At 35.2% G+C, this 15,282-nt stretch overlaps 1 protein-coding gene across 1 annotated transcript; it reads right to left on the reverse strand.

The window, feature by feature from the left end:
- Positions 1 to 810: 810 nt before the first annotated feature.
- On the reverse strand, positions 811 to 2,202 carry LOC110099709 (putative proline-rich receptor-like protein kinase PERK11). The gene is made up of 2 exons (XM_020826947.2): positions 2,080 to 2,202; positions 811 to 1,899 (listed from the first exon to the last, which is right to left on the reverse strand). The coding sequence occupies exons 1-2, from the start codon at positions 2,200 to 2,202 to the stop codon at positions 811 to 813; spliced, it is 1,212 nt and encodes a 403-aa protein (XP_020682606.1).
- Between the last annotated feature and the right edge of the window lie 13,080 nt (positions 2,203 to 15,282).

The raw sequence follows: 15,282 nt of genomic DNA on the forward strand, positions 1-15,282 counted from the left end.
ATGAGAATGCAGCAAAAACATCATCCCAAAAACCCTCCATGTTAATCCAATAATTTTTGAACATAAATCTGGAAGATAAAGCCTTGTCATGAGATGAATTAAAAATGAGTGGGGAGTGATCCGAACCAAGGTGGGATTCCACACAATAATAAGCATTGGGAAAAACATCCAATAAGGCATTGTTCACCAGAACACGATCTAACTTGATGTGAATGGGATTGTCCACTCTTTGATTGAACCAAGTGTAGAAAAGACCTGTAGAAGAGAGGTCTTGCACCCCACTATTAAAAATGAAGCTATTGAGTTCACCCAATCTACTGGAGGAAGAAATAGATCCACCAGCTTTTTCAGTATCATATCTATAGCAATTAAAATCACCCATAATGATCCAAGGATGGTCCATATTGGTGGAAACAGCAATGATCTGATCCCAAAGGTATTTTCGTTCCTCCGCAGAATTAGCAGCATAAATAACAGTAAGAAAAATAGGAGGGAAAGATCCCACCGAGAGTATACCGTGAATGTGTTGGTATGAAGAGGAAATAGGGTTGAAGGATAGAACTGACTCATCCCATTTTATCCAAATCCTGCCTAAAACAGCGTCACCAAAATTGTTGCAGCTGCCTTCATTCTCAAAAAGACAGTGAGAATGATGAAACCACTGGTCATTAAAAGAAGAAATAGAGACTTTTGCTTCTAAAATGCATAACATCTTGAGATTCAAAGAACTAATCAGAGACTTACAAAAACTGACTTTATCAGGGTTATTAAACCCCCTAACATTCCAGCTTGCAAACTTGGGTAAGGACATTAGGATTTTTGACCTTTGGCCTTCTTGGCCGATTTAGCTTTAGGGGGCTTTGACTTTTTGGGAGATTTTCCTCTATCAACAGAGGATCTAGTGTTGTGCCCGACCGATTCAGAGAGATTCTGATTTTTGGATGATGGGGAAGAGTCCTCCTCAGCAATAGTGGTGGAGGTCTTATCGTTTTCGGAAAAAGACTCAGATGAATCAGGAGGTATGAGTTCTTCAGTTTGTAAAGAAGAAAACTTGTTCAAAAGAGGGATTTTTTGGGGTTGAATTAGGACTGGAGAGGAAGGAAGACCGGAAGAAGAAGCTTCTTCAGTTGGAGAATTGAGATTGGGTAGGAGTGCTATTTTAGCAGGAGAAGTGGGCGGGTTTAGTTGCAAAGCTTCTGAAGCCAGAAGGGGGTTATTGGGTGCAGAGTTAAGATTTTGCAAAGCAAGATTATCCAACGGCTGGACCTCAGGATTAGGAGTGGGTAACAGAGCAGCAGAAGGGTTGCTAATCTGTAGGGGGGTATTGGACTTTGAAGGTGGAGCGAGAACAGTAGGCTGTGAAGAGGATGGACGACTGTGCGGCGGTCTCGAAGTGCTACGACCGCGACTTTTAGGAGGTTTAGGAGGGAGAATAGGCTTGGGGTTTGGATTTTTGGGACAGAGTGAAAAAGGATGTATCAAAGATCCACAACCTTCACATTTTTCAGGCTTCCAGTCATATAAAACAGTTAAAGTTATATCTTCGCCTTCTATTTCAATCGGGATTTCATCCGGTAAAGGTGAATCTTTTGAAATAAGAACACAAATCCGCGCAAACGTTAATCTAGAACGATTTGCAGTGAGCGCATCAACAGAAATAGGAATACCAACATAGCTGGAGATTTTAGAAATACCAGTTGGCGTCCAGAGAGCCAGGGGGAAGTCGACGATTTTTATCCATACCGGAATAAGAGCATCCTCGTCGCGTTTGGGCTTGAATTTTGGTGACCATCGCTGCAGGATGAACGGCTTGCCGAGCGGAAACCAAGGTCCGCCTGACAAAACCGACTCGAGATCTTCTTCAGTCGAGAAATTGAGCAGGAAGAAACCATCCGCAAGCTACAGAAGTTTCATGGATCCTTTTAATTGCCAGAGGTTCATCATAGCTTTAAGCAACCGCTCATAGTAGGGTCGAGGTCCCAAAGAATAACCGATAAGCGCCGAAGTCCAGATGGACTTCCCTTCCGACAGATCGTCAGATTTGAAAGAAAGCTTTTGGCTAGGGGAGAAGAAGGAAACCGGAAAAGGAGCGGGTTTAGCAGCCGAGGCCGAAACATTAGCAGCATATGAAAGTCCTCCAGGAAGAGGAGAAGGCGCGGTGGATGTGGAAATCGGAGGGAAATGTAGTGAAGAGGAAGCCATCGGGAGGGAGAAGCCCACCCAGGAGAGGAGAGGCGGAGGGAGTACGCAGGCGGCGTAAACCTTAAAACATATCGCAAACCCTAGCAGAGCATATGATAGTTCCAAACGGCGTCCTTTCTCCAGAGTTCTTCTAGGATAATGTCTTATAATAAAGTGCTTTTTTAATTCTAGCACAAGTGGTAGATAAGTTTTCAATTATATCACCAAACTTCCTAGCATTCTTTTCCCTCCAAATGAAGAAGATGGAGGATGTAGTAATTAAGAAGAAATATTTTTTTTGCATCTTTCCCAAAGCGATCTATTTCATAAATATAAGTTAATATTTGCATAAGGCTAGGCCTGAGAGGGAAATTTTAAGTAAAAATAATAATGCTTAAAGAATATGCCATTCAAAAACTAGATATGCATAGGACTCCTCAAATTCAAAACAAAAGGTGCAAAAAGGTAGAGAGTGTATAGTTCATTTTATCAAAACATCAGCCATTTTTAAACCCCGAAAAAAGGTAGCCATGCAGAAGAAGAATATCTAAGCAAGTATTTCATATACCAGATGAATGAATGCAAGGAACTAGCATGATGACTTTGGTAGAAATCCTCAAGAAAATTTTTAAAATTTGGATTGTGATTTTTCTTCCATGTGATGCAGTTTTCATAATTATCGACAGTAACGAAAATGTCATTATTAGCATTTTTAGTGTTCTAAAGAAGAGCATATAGAAAACGACGGCCTTAGATGATTTGGTCACATAAAACGACGGCCTTTCGATGACCCGGTTAGGAGAGTAGAGGTATTAGATTTGACTTATGTTAAGAAAGGTAGGGGTAGACCTAAAAAGACTTGGTTAGAAAATATTAGGAATGACCTTTCTTTATTAGGTTTAAATGAGAATTTGACTTTTAATAGAACACAATGGAGAAAAAAGATTCATGTAGCCGACCCCACGTAGTGGGATAAAGGCTTGATGTTGTTGTTGTTGTTGTTGTAAAGAAGAGCATATACAAAATCCATCAATTTTTATCTATAAAATTAGAAACATGGGCATCATGAGCGATGGAAATAGATAATTGTTATTTCACAAGCAACTTAAATAGATTCATGCCTGCCTTAAGCTAGGGATCCGAAAGTAAAGAAAGCTTAGATATATGAGTAACATTAAATAAAATATTCCTTAACACTACACTCAACTAAAGTGATATTTTTCCATAAACCTAATGCATTTGGAGCTCCCTTCTTCTAAGGAGATAAGTAAACCCTCCTACACCAACCAACAAGTAAAGAGTTAGAATTAACCAAATGCCAAATAAGAGAAGTAAAATGCATGTGTGAGAGCTTGAACAACTGGTTTACCTAATTCATCTAGCGCTATAGGAAGATAAGTTCTTTTCTAAGAAAGAAGTTTCATTTTCTTTCTCTCAAAGTTCCCATGATATAGGAATTTAATATATGCCTTGTCAATGAACTTACAATAGCTTTTAGGTAAAATTGAACACCTAAACCAATGAACTACTGTATTATATATAGTAAATCAAATAAACTTACGTTTACCTACAAAAGACAATAGCTATCTTGCCAACAAGCAAAATGGTTGTTAATTTTCTTAATAAAGGGTAGGAAATCATTAATTTGAAGCCTTTTTTTAAGAAATAGGTATGCCAAAATATTAGAAAGTCTAGTCAACATTAAAGATATTGGGAATATTGCAACTCTCACTATGGTTAGTAACACCTTAAGAAATGCTGATACAAATTTTCCTTGGTTTAATAAATAGTCCTAAAACTAAGTTAAGTGTGGCAGAGATCAGGATGCTCAGGGGGATGAGTGGCTTTACCCTTATAGATAGGATACTAAATGAGCATATACGTGAAAAGGTTGGAGTAGCTCTAGTAGAAGATAAGATTAGAGAGAGTCAACTTAGATGGTTTGGTCACATAAAATGGCGGCCTTCCTATGACCCGGTTAGGAAAGTAGATGTATTATATTTGACTTTTGTTAAGAAAGGTAGAGGCAGACCTAAAAAGAGTTGGTTAGAAATATTAAAAATGATCTTTCTTTATTAGATTGTAATGAGAATTTGACTTTTAATAGGACCCAATGGAGAAAAAGGATTCATGTAGCCGACCCCACGTAGTGGGATAAAGGCTTCTTATTGTTGTTGTAATAAAGAGTCCAAAAAAAATCCAAAATCATTCATAATTCTCAAAAGCACAAAAGTATTGTTCTTTGAGCTCTCACCAAAAATTAGGAGATTATCCACATATAAAATTTCATAAATATGTTGTCTCCAAGCATGTATACTCGTAAAAGTGTTGGGCCCAACAATATTATCCCAAATGATTAGACTACCCATCCATCACAATACAAAAAAAGATATGGGGTTAATGGGCATCCTCGTCTTAGCCCAAAGTTTTAAGTAAAATAACCTTATTAATCCCCTTCAATGCAAATGGATAAATTAACATCAACAACACAAAATTTAACCCACGAGATAAAAAGAGGTGGAAGACATTTCTGAAGCATTCTTTGGATAAGTAAATTCCACCAAATCATATCAAAAGCTTAAAAATATATATACCTTTTGCCATAAAAAAGTTTTTCGTAACCAAGCATAGATAGATTTATTAACAAATTTGATGCAAGTAAAATGTTATCAATATAGCTTCTTTCTTGAATAAAATTAACCTGGGCTAAATTAATTATTTGGGGCATAACTTGCTTTGATCTATTAGTAAAAATACGTGCAATAATCTTATAAAAAGTATTACAATGAAATAGGCTTGTAATATGAAATACTTGAAGCATGAGGGCTCTTGGGAATTATGGATCGAGTAGTGACTTTAACTTTATTTGACAAATAAGTATTAATAAAGAAATATCTAACATCTTTGCAAACATAATAACCAATGCTTCCAAAAGTAGATTTATATAATTTGAATGTGAAGCCATCTGGGCAAGGAACAAAGAATCGGGGTGTTGAAAAAAAAAACCATTTTGATTTCATCATTTGTTATAAAACCAATTAGAGCAGCCTGAAGGTGTTGGGGAACAATTTTCTCGACATGTATGAAGGAAATATAATTAAGACATCTGTTGAAAGAATTAAAAAGGCATTTAAAATGATTTATGATAGAATTATATATCTCATTATTGTAAAAAACTTATCCATCAACTGTAGATAATTTCTTTTATAAGATTGTAATTCCTTCTTGATTTAATTTTATAATATAGAAGCTACAAATCATCATCAACACAAGAAAGCTATTTGGATTTGGACGTTTGATATACACCCAAGATGACTAGGAGTAAGATGTAGAGAGAAGTAATTCATTTATATTCTTCAACTTTGCATTCAATTCAAGATTAGAAGGTTCTAACTGAATTTGCTATATATTCAACTATTGATGTTACATTTGAAGTGATTAATTGTTGGATGGTAATTGATTAGAGGAAGCCCATGGTTTAATTTTAATTATCAACTTAGTAAAAGTTTGTTAGGGATGTTAACCCCTTATAAACTAGTCCCAACGCTAACCAAGAGGGGAGTGAATTGGTATTTAAACATTTCTCCAAACAAAAATACAAACACATCCGAACCAATATTCACCATAAGAGAAATGAAGTGTGGAAATTAAATGCTGAAGAATAATAAGAAAAAACATACCAAATTTTATAGTGGTTTGATCAACTTGACCTACATCTACTCCCCGAAGCCTCTCCTCCGAGTATTGCACTAAACTCAGTGTCTCTCCTTTTGCCTCCACAGCAAGGCGAAGAAGCCCGTACAAAAACTCCTTTCCACCGACCCCAGTGAGGCAGAGAACCCAACTCCTTTTGCTTCCTCCTAAAGCAGGAAGAGAACTCAAATCCTTTTGCTTCCTCCTGAAGCAGGCAGAGAACCTTGATAAGTTATTGAAGTAGACCTCTCTCGAACCTCTAAGGAATCAGGGATGATGACTAGAGAAGATGAATCGGATCCTTGCTTGGGGAAACCTTTGTGAAACCCCTCACAAACTCCCCCTCACAAGATCTTCTCTCTCTCTTCTTGGCTCTCTTAGGTTAGGGCAGCAGCAAAAGATCTCCTCTTAAGAAAACAATAGATCTTTTAAACAAGGGCTCCTAATTAATGCTAGTTAATAACTAATCATTAAATATCATTCAGGACAATCTTCCGTTCATCCTGTATGATCAGTTCAAATTTAGCTCAATCAGCCAAGATAATTTGGAAGAGTCTAGATGATTAGAAGGTTACTTTGTTTAGATCATTCAGTATGATAGGATATCATCCTGTATGATTAGTTCAATTCGTTGAATATAATCTAGACCATCGCCCTGGATGGGTGTCTGGATGATGGAAAAATAATTAGATCATCCAGGATGATCTCAAGATCATCCGGGCCGAGTAGTACAATACGATAAATATCATCCAGAACATCGCCCTGAATGGATTTCTAGATGATGAAAAAATAACTTAATCGTCGAGGTCAATCTCACGATCATCCTGTATGATTAGTTCAATTCAGTACATATCATCCAAAGCATCGCCCTAAATGGTGCCAGGCCGATTATGGATCATCTAGGAAGAACTAAGGTTTGTGAACTAATTATCCTAAACGATCCTGTGATCTTTTAGGATGATATGATCGAGCAATTAAATCTTCATTGCTTTTCTTAATTACCAGATAAATTTAGGCATAATTGCACTAAAAAACTTTTCATTCTAGAGCTCTTGTCCAAGAGCTCCACCAAAATAATAGGAGAGCTAAAGGTGTTGGATAACTGGAGCAATTGTGTGAATCCTCTCACACCCGTTGACTTCATTAAGGCACTCTCACTTAACCACACATCCTCTCTCTCCCTTGTGATGTGGATAATCGCCAAAGTTTTCTCTTAAAGTTAAAAAACAAAACTTCTCTGACTACTCAACTTGGAACCCTAATCTCTTAGAAAAAATTAAAGTGGAAAATTTTAATTAAAAATCTAATTTTTAAATTACTTGATATGATCATACAATACGATAGTAGGATCCTACTGTATGCATAGTTCAATTCCAATATATGATTGTCCTATATGATGTACAATCATCTAGTACAATTAGTTATATCAAATTACAAATCATCTAGGATGAATCAAAGTTTCTTTAGCGAACTCTCCGTTGATCATCTTGTACGATTGTGATCATATAATACAATCATTAATGAAGATTTGATCTTGATTCAATTCATTAAAAATCAGGATTAAATTAAGAAATTTAAATTATTGTTCATACAATACGATCAATTCGAATTTTAAATTTACCTAATTTTGGTAACAAGTATTTGATGGTAGGATTCAAGTAAAATAGCTGATCATCCTATATAGCTTAATGGTCATATAGTATGACTAGTTACATATTAATTTTAGTTATTTTATCTTTAAATAAATATTTGAATTAATTTTTATTTGAACAGATCACACAGTATAATTAACAAAAAAATATTTAACTATTAAATGTTATTCCTTGCTTATGAGTGTGTGGTAGGTTGCTCAGCAAACATACACCTAATACATAAAATTACTAAAAAAATAGAAAGTATAGACTATAAAATTTTAACAGATTTAGACACTAACACTATTCTATAATGAGCCTTGATTCATCAATTCTACTTCGTGTACGAGGTACATGAAACAGGTAGTGACACACAAGAAATATGCAATTAATGTTTAAAGTAGGAATAAATAAATGATCATCCAATAATATTTGTAATAAATAAAAAATACAAGGTTAGACTCTCAAAATGTAACATTCTCACCTTTTTTTATGATGAAAAATATTATTGGCTGGGATTTAAATTTGCAAATTTTTAGCTTCAATTCCCTACTAAGTTCTCCCCCTTACTAAATAACATATTTAAAAAAAATGTGTAAAATATTTTTTTTACATTTTTAATTTTATTATTATTTATTTTAAAACTCACATTTTTAGAAACACAATTTTTTTAATTATAAATTTTAAAATAAAATGCAACAACATAAATATTGAAAAGAAATAAACAACACTAGTCAAAAGTAAATAGTACAACCAATACAACTTAGTACTCCCCCTTTTGACATCACCATGCAAAATGAGAAATTAGAATTAAAACTATAATGCAAGGAAAAGAAATAACTAAAATGAAAAGTACAATAAAGAAAAATGCAAATAGGATACACTACTCATGAAATGGACCATGATCAGGTTGTGTTGGTGGCAGATGAAAGTAAAAAAGCAGGCAAGAGAATTGATCCTCGAACCATGCACAATCTACCTCGTACTGTTGTTGCAGTTACTCCCATTGTAAGGTGGACTCTTGATTGTGTGTCTCTATTCTCATATCCAAGTGTTTAAATAGCTTAATATATGGTTCAAGATGTGGTGGCTGGAAGGATGGTGCAGGTGCGACAGAGGAAAGTGCTTTATCTTCCACATCTAAATCGTGTTCCTCTACAACATGTGGTCCTCTATGTCTTTAATTGTAGAGGTGATGAGAAGAACTATGAGTGAAGTAGACAAGGAAATTTTCCTCTGGGGTAAGATACATAAATTTGTATTTGGAATATGTAGGCTATGATTTGTCTCAGTGCTATGTTTTTCCTACGACAGGTCATAGTGTTCCTAATGGTGGTAAGGTTTTTTATGTACTAAATAAGCATTTATATTACATTAATTTTAGTGCTGGTCATGATAAAGTAGGTGACAATGGATAACATTGAGGTGATGTACCAATTAAGCTTCGAATATATCAGTATTCCTTATAAGTATATTCTAAATAACACAAGCATTTTGGACTAAGCTACTGACAAGAAGATTCATTGGAATGTTCCTAAGTGTAACATTTACCTTAGTATAATTATAGACACTATCAAAGGATATGTCATGGTTTTTTGTGCCCATGGTAGAAATATGTAGGGTTTGGTGAAAATCTTGGTAAGTGATTTCTACATGGTGCCAACAAACATAAGATTGCATAGAAGTGCATTCGGCATTGATTCTCAAACTAATAAAAATTCAAAATGAATATTATAGTGGAAAGAAAAGACTAGTGTAAGGTTAAATTGTAGTGTAGTATCGACAAATATGTCTATTAACTAATAATTTAGGTATCTTAATTAAGCATCTTAGAAGTGGAGATAGTGGTAGCCCTATATTGGTGATATGAAACTTCATCATCTACTGATTAAAGCCTATCGTCAACCCGGGGTTGAGAGGCTCTTCTAGAAGTTGGGCTTGCTTTTCAGCATTCGAGATTGCTTGGGACTTGAGAATTTGAGAAGAATTTTAGAATAGGATTTCGTGTGGTTAGAATTGAGTTTTTTCCTTCCAAGTTTCATGTAAGAAATTGATTCACTTAGTTGCATACAAAATAGTTTGTATTCCTGTAAAAAGTAGATTCATAAAGGATTATGTAAAGTCTATCCAAAATTTTCTTCTCACTTGTACAAGTAGAAATTCACATTTAATCTTTAGATTTCAAAGCATAGAAAAGTAGTTAAGACATTTGGCATTAAACTGTGCAAGATCATGATCATCTATGCTCCATTAAAAAAAAAGGTTTTCGAACCTTAATACCATTACAAATTCTAAAAGGTATAGAATAAATAATTTGCATCATATGGCACATATAAAATTGATAGATTGTAAAATTGTTGATATACAAATATTCCAAAAAAATAAAAAAAGATATTATCAAAATATGGCCGTCGGGGAATAGAATACCCTTCCGAGTTTTTTTGATTTCCAAAGCATGTAATGTGGATCTGCCCAAGGTGTGTATACCAAGAAAAGTGAGAACCCCACTTTAATATCACTTGAAAGCGCTTATGATACACTATGAGGGAGGTGAATTGACCTTTTAAAAAATATTTTACTTAAGATCAAAATGAGACATGCGGAAGAATTTCAGAAAATAAAATATTTAGTACTTTGGATGGTAATTATGTAAAAGAATAAAGTAAATCAATAAAATTATAACCATTGAAACTTTTGGCGGGATGGCCATTCGTAATTAAACATCAAAACTTTTTTTTTCTTTTGGCAGCCTCTCGAGATGGTTGCATTATTATTTGTATTGGTAGTTTACGAATTACGCAGACATAAAATATTCTTTCAATTTATATTTGGCTGTTAAAAATAATTTCCATTAGAATTTTTATTGATGTGTTGTAGGACAAAAAAAATTTGTCAAACAAAATTTTTTGATGGATTTTAGGCATTTACGAATAGATTTTTCCACTTAAAAAGGCCTAATTTCCTGTTGTGCTTATAAGTATTAGTTAGTGGTGTATGCTTTCAAAAATATTTTGAGAAAATAATGAAAGCAGAAATAGGATATTAGTTCTTGATATGATGATTAACATAACCTTATATAATTATAGAAAGGATTTCAACTTGATAGACAATTGTTGGATTGTATTCTATGAAAAATGAAGATAAATTTCAGATCTGATTTTGTTTATGTTATTACAAGCAACATGAACATAAATTTCATCTTGGAAAGGGGAGGATTTATCAATCTAGAGACATACACAGGAGGATTTATCAATCTAGAGACCAGAGGTCATTCACATTTTTTTCAGCTGTTAAATCATCAACAGAATTGGGAGAGCAAATAACACTCATAATTTTAGAGATTCCCTCTAGGTTCCAACAAATAAGAGGTAAGTCTAGTATCTTAATCTTGAGTGGAATAATAGGGAAATTCTCATACTTGGTCTAAACGGAGGTGACTATTTTGAAGGATGAAAGGTTTCTATTATGTCTATATATTATTTTATTATGTTTTTTGCGGGCAACATGAACATAAATTTCATTGTGGAGAGGGGAGGCTTTATCAATCTACACACATACACGTGCAAAGGTTAATTTTTTTTTTCAGGTGTTAAATCATCAGCAGAATTGGGAGAGAAAATAACACTCGTAATTATAGATAGTAACTCTTCAGGTACAAAATTCCACCCCATTCCATAATATTGATGTACTACCTTGTTATTCATGATGAGGTCAATAGAGATGAATGGCATGGGCATAAAAAATTCCATTATAATAATGATTTCTCAAATAGTGTTTTAAGATTACTATGAAATAGCTCTTTCCCTTCTTTATAAACTTTAATGATGCTTTTACTTACACCTCTAGCTCATTTTTAGAAATGTTTCAAGTAGTTGTCATCATATATACGAAATTCAATCCAAATCATTAGATTATTTTATAGGGGGACAAAGGAAAGGGGGAAGTCTTTAGAAGAAGTGTTTCAAGTAGTCAAAGCCTCTTCTAGGTAAGGGACCTTGGTTGGGTGGCTGGCAAGGAAGAAGGGTTTCCAAGAGGGTTTAGAGTGAATAGAGGTGGGAAGTTAGTGGAAGAAGCTATCTAAGGGGAAAGATGGAGGGGAAACTTAGGATGTGAGAGCCTCTAAACATGAATAATGAGGGAAGCACTAAGGCAGCTAAGGTTCACAAAAAATCTTAGCAGAGAATACCCTAACCCTTCATTTACAAAATTCCTTCACACTATGTAAAGTTGATGTACTACCTTGTGGTTGATGGTGGAGATAAATAGAGGTGAATGGCATAGGCATAAAAATATTAATATAATAATGATTTCTCAAATTGTGTTTTAAGATTACTATGAAATAGAAATGCTCTTTCTCTTCTTTATAAACTTCAATAATAGTTCTGTTTTGTTTGGACCTCTACTTCATTTTTAAAAAGGTTTCAAGTAGTTTTCATCATATATGCGATAGTCAATCCAAATTATTAGATTATTTAATAATATTTTTTTAAAACTTAGCCTAAATAAAAAACCCTATATCACCCCTTAGTATAGGTTGAATAAGAAGAGACTCTAAGGAGAATATGAAGTCAGTAAAAATAGTAGTCCTAACGTGATGCTCTCCTCCCGCTTTGCTAGGGCTTTGCCCGAGCTCCCTTCGGTGCGTTTCTGCTTGGCTGGGGCTGCTCATTTTGGTGGCACCGATGATTTCCCTATCTTATAGGGGGTTCTCTTCCTTTTTTTGTTTTGTTTTTGGCATTTTGGTTTGTGGCTCGCTTTTTGTTTTTTGGCGTGTGGCCGGAATGGGGCCCAAGCTTTTCGACCCCGATTTTGTAAGGGGTTCATCTTCTTCGCATTCTTTTGTTGATGTTCTTATGGGCTCCCCATCTGTCATTGAATTTTTGGAACTTAGGGCATCCTCTTTTTATGGATTTCCTTCCCTTTGGATCTCGGAATAAGAAATCAAGGGTTTAGCTATTCCTATCAATTTTATTTGGTTGATTTGTTTCCCTCTAAATGGCCATCTTTTGATTACATTCGTAGATTTTTCTTTAACCTCAAGCTAAATGGGGAGATTCCAGTCACTTTGCTGGATCCGTTGCATGTCCTTATCAAGTTGGCAAATGACCATGATTACTGTAGGGTGTTCTTTCATCAATCTTATTTGGTGTTTAATTGTTACATGAAGCTTACCAAGTGGTCTCCTCTAGTTGATATCAGTGTTGAGTCACCGGTGATCCCGATTTGGGTTTCATTTTCGCAATTATGACCTTACCTCTTCTCTCCCCATATTTTGTATGGTTTAGGTTCGCTGTTTGGAAAACCTCTAAAATTTGATTCATCCACTTTTATCGATTCCATGCCATCCTTTGCTCGTATTTTAGTTGAGCTAGATATAACTAAATCCTACCTAGACAAGGTTTGGCTAGGCCCTAAAAAACTCGGCTATGTTCAACAAGTTATTATGGATGAATTCCCTCCCTTTTGTGCTTCCTATAAATGTATTGGTCATGAGGTTGGTAATTGTCATCCTTTGGCGGATTTGTCTAATCCTAACAAGGTTTTTAATAAGGCTTCTAACATTCCTTCTTTGATTAATCTTTCTCCCCCTTCCCCTATTGTGTTGTTTCTTGCGGTGGAGGATTGTTCGAATATTACAGTTGATGTAGATTTAGGTCCTGCTGATTTGGCTGGAAATGATGAGGTTTTTGAAAGGCTTACACCTGCTATTGCTAATTCTAATTTACCCCAGGTGGACTCTGTTGAGTTTGGGGTCGAACCGGTTTCCCAGGCTTCTCGATTAGGTGCAAGTGATGTTGGTGTATTGAATTATGGTTTTACTGGCTTCATCTTGTGTGGATACTATCCCTGTTCCATGCGGTTTGGCTAGTGTAGTCACTGAGCCATTTGGTTCTCCTATTTCTCCTATTCGGGAATTGCTTATTTGTAATGAAATGATTCTAGTAAATTAGGATTCTGTCTTCTCTTATGTTAATTTGGTGTCAAATAAGTTGGTTCATGATCTATCGGATTTTGCTTTCAATGTTGGCTTTAAGGGTAGTGATAATTTTGTTAATATACCTATTTTTGTTATGTCCAATGTGGAAATGAAAGATCATGTGGTTAAGTCTGGGAAAAACTCTATTTTGGTTCAAACTAACTAGCTAATTTTGGAGGATTCCTTTTGGCAAGTTCGTTAGGGATGTTAAGCCCTTATGAATAAGCTTGAGGGTAACTAAGAGGGGGTGAATTGGTGCTTTAAAAATTCTTTTAATCAAAAACTCAAACCTTAAACCAAAATTCACCACAACAACAATCAAAGTGCAGAAAAAATAAATGCGAAAGTAAAACAAAAGAACATAAAGATTTATAGTGATTCGGTCAACACGACCTACGTCTACTCCCCGGAGGTGCTCTTCGACTATTGCACTAAACTAGGTGACTCTCCTTTTTCTCCCACAGTAAGGCAGATAAATCCTTACAAAACCTCCTTTCCACTGACCCCGGTGCGGCAGAGAACCGACTCTTTTTGCTTCCTCCTGAAGCAGGCAGAGAACCTTAACCGTTTGCTGAAGTAGACCTCCCTTGGACCCCCAAGGGCAAGAGATGATGATCGGAGAAGACAACTTGGAACCTTGATTGGAGCAGCCTTTGTGAAATCCTCTCACAAACTCCCCCTCACAAGTTCCTCCCTCTCTCTCCCTCTCCTCTTGGCTCTCTTAGGTCAAGACAGCACCAAAGATACCCTAAAGGGTAGAACTAGAGCTCTTAAATAGAAGAGCTTTGGTAAAGCTCATTAATTGCAACTTGCTAACTTTATCATCCATAATAATCAGTGAAATTTAAGCCTAAACAACCAGGATAATCTAAGGTGATCAGAAGGAATTTGTTCATATCATCCTGGATAATTAGTTCAAATTGCAGAATTTTGTTCAGACCATTGCACTGGTTGGGAGTTCTGGATAATTAAAAAATAGCATGATCATCTAGGATGATCGGGTATCATACTGGACGATTAGTTCAAAATCGAGAAAATCATCCAAAAAATCATTCTGAATAGATGATGTATGATAAGTGATCGTCCAGGGACAACTAAGGTTTTTGAACTGATTGTCTTGGATGATCCTACAATCATCCTAGACGATGTGATTGTATTAATCAAGCCTTAATTACTTTCCTTAATCATTAGATTAATTTGGGAATGATTGTACTTCATTGTCCAGGACATCGTCCTGGATGATGTCAAAAAATATTTCATGCCTTAATTGATATAGCAGCTGATTCTTTTTGATTTGAGCATATCGTCCCAGATGATAAAAACATCGTCCAGGATGATGTGATTAATGACAACTGCCTTAACAAGAATGCCTTAATAAGGGTTTCTATTTTTAGTCTGATCGTCTAGAATGATATGGTGATTGTCCTGGATGATGTACTCAAAATAGAAAACTTTAAGTCTTGACAAAAAAATTCCCCCAAGTGTGTGTGTGCAAGGTTACTTAGCATCAGGGACCACATTTATTACAAATAGACTCAAGAAGGAAAAAAGGTTTATAAAATTGACTCAACCCTAGTCTATCCAATCTTGAGCTGGTTCAAACTGCAGTCTTAATCCTATGGACCTAAAATGTTAGTAGGCAAGGCAGTCGTAGTAAAACAGAAGTGTTTTCTATCATCAAATTTTGATTTCTGAAAAACAAATACGCAACAATCTCCCCCTTTTTGATGATGGAAAACAAAATATGCAGTTATGGCAATTCAGTGGAAACAGTGTAAGGAAAAGACATAAATCAAGTAA

This window comes from Dendrobium catenatum, unplaced genomic scaffold (genome assembly GCF_001605985.2).
Source record: "Dendrobium catenatum unplaced genomic scaffold, ASM160598v2 fragScaff_scaffold_1301, whole genome shotgun sequence".
Classification (NCBI taxonomy): domain Eukaryota; kingdom Viridiplantae; phylum Streptophyta; class Magnoliopsida; order Asparagales; family Orchidaceae; genus Dendrobium; species Dendrobium catenatum.

Bases quoted from the DNA above. Each gene is read 5' to 3' on its own strand.
- LOC110099709 (XM_020826947.2), bottom strand. From the start codon at position 2,202: ATGGCTTCCTCTTCACTACATTTCCCTCCGATTTCCACATCCACCGCG. The intron at 1,900-2,079 runs GTTTCCTTCTTC...AAACTTCTGTAG, and splicing joins CTAAACCCGCTCCTTTTCCG to CTTGCGGATGGTTTCTTCCT.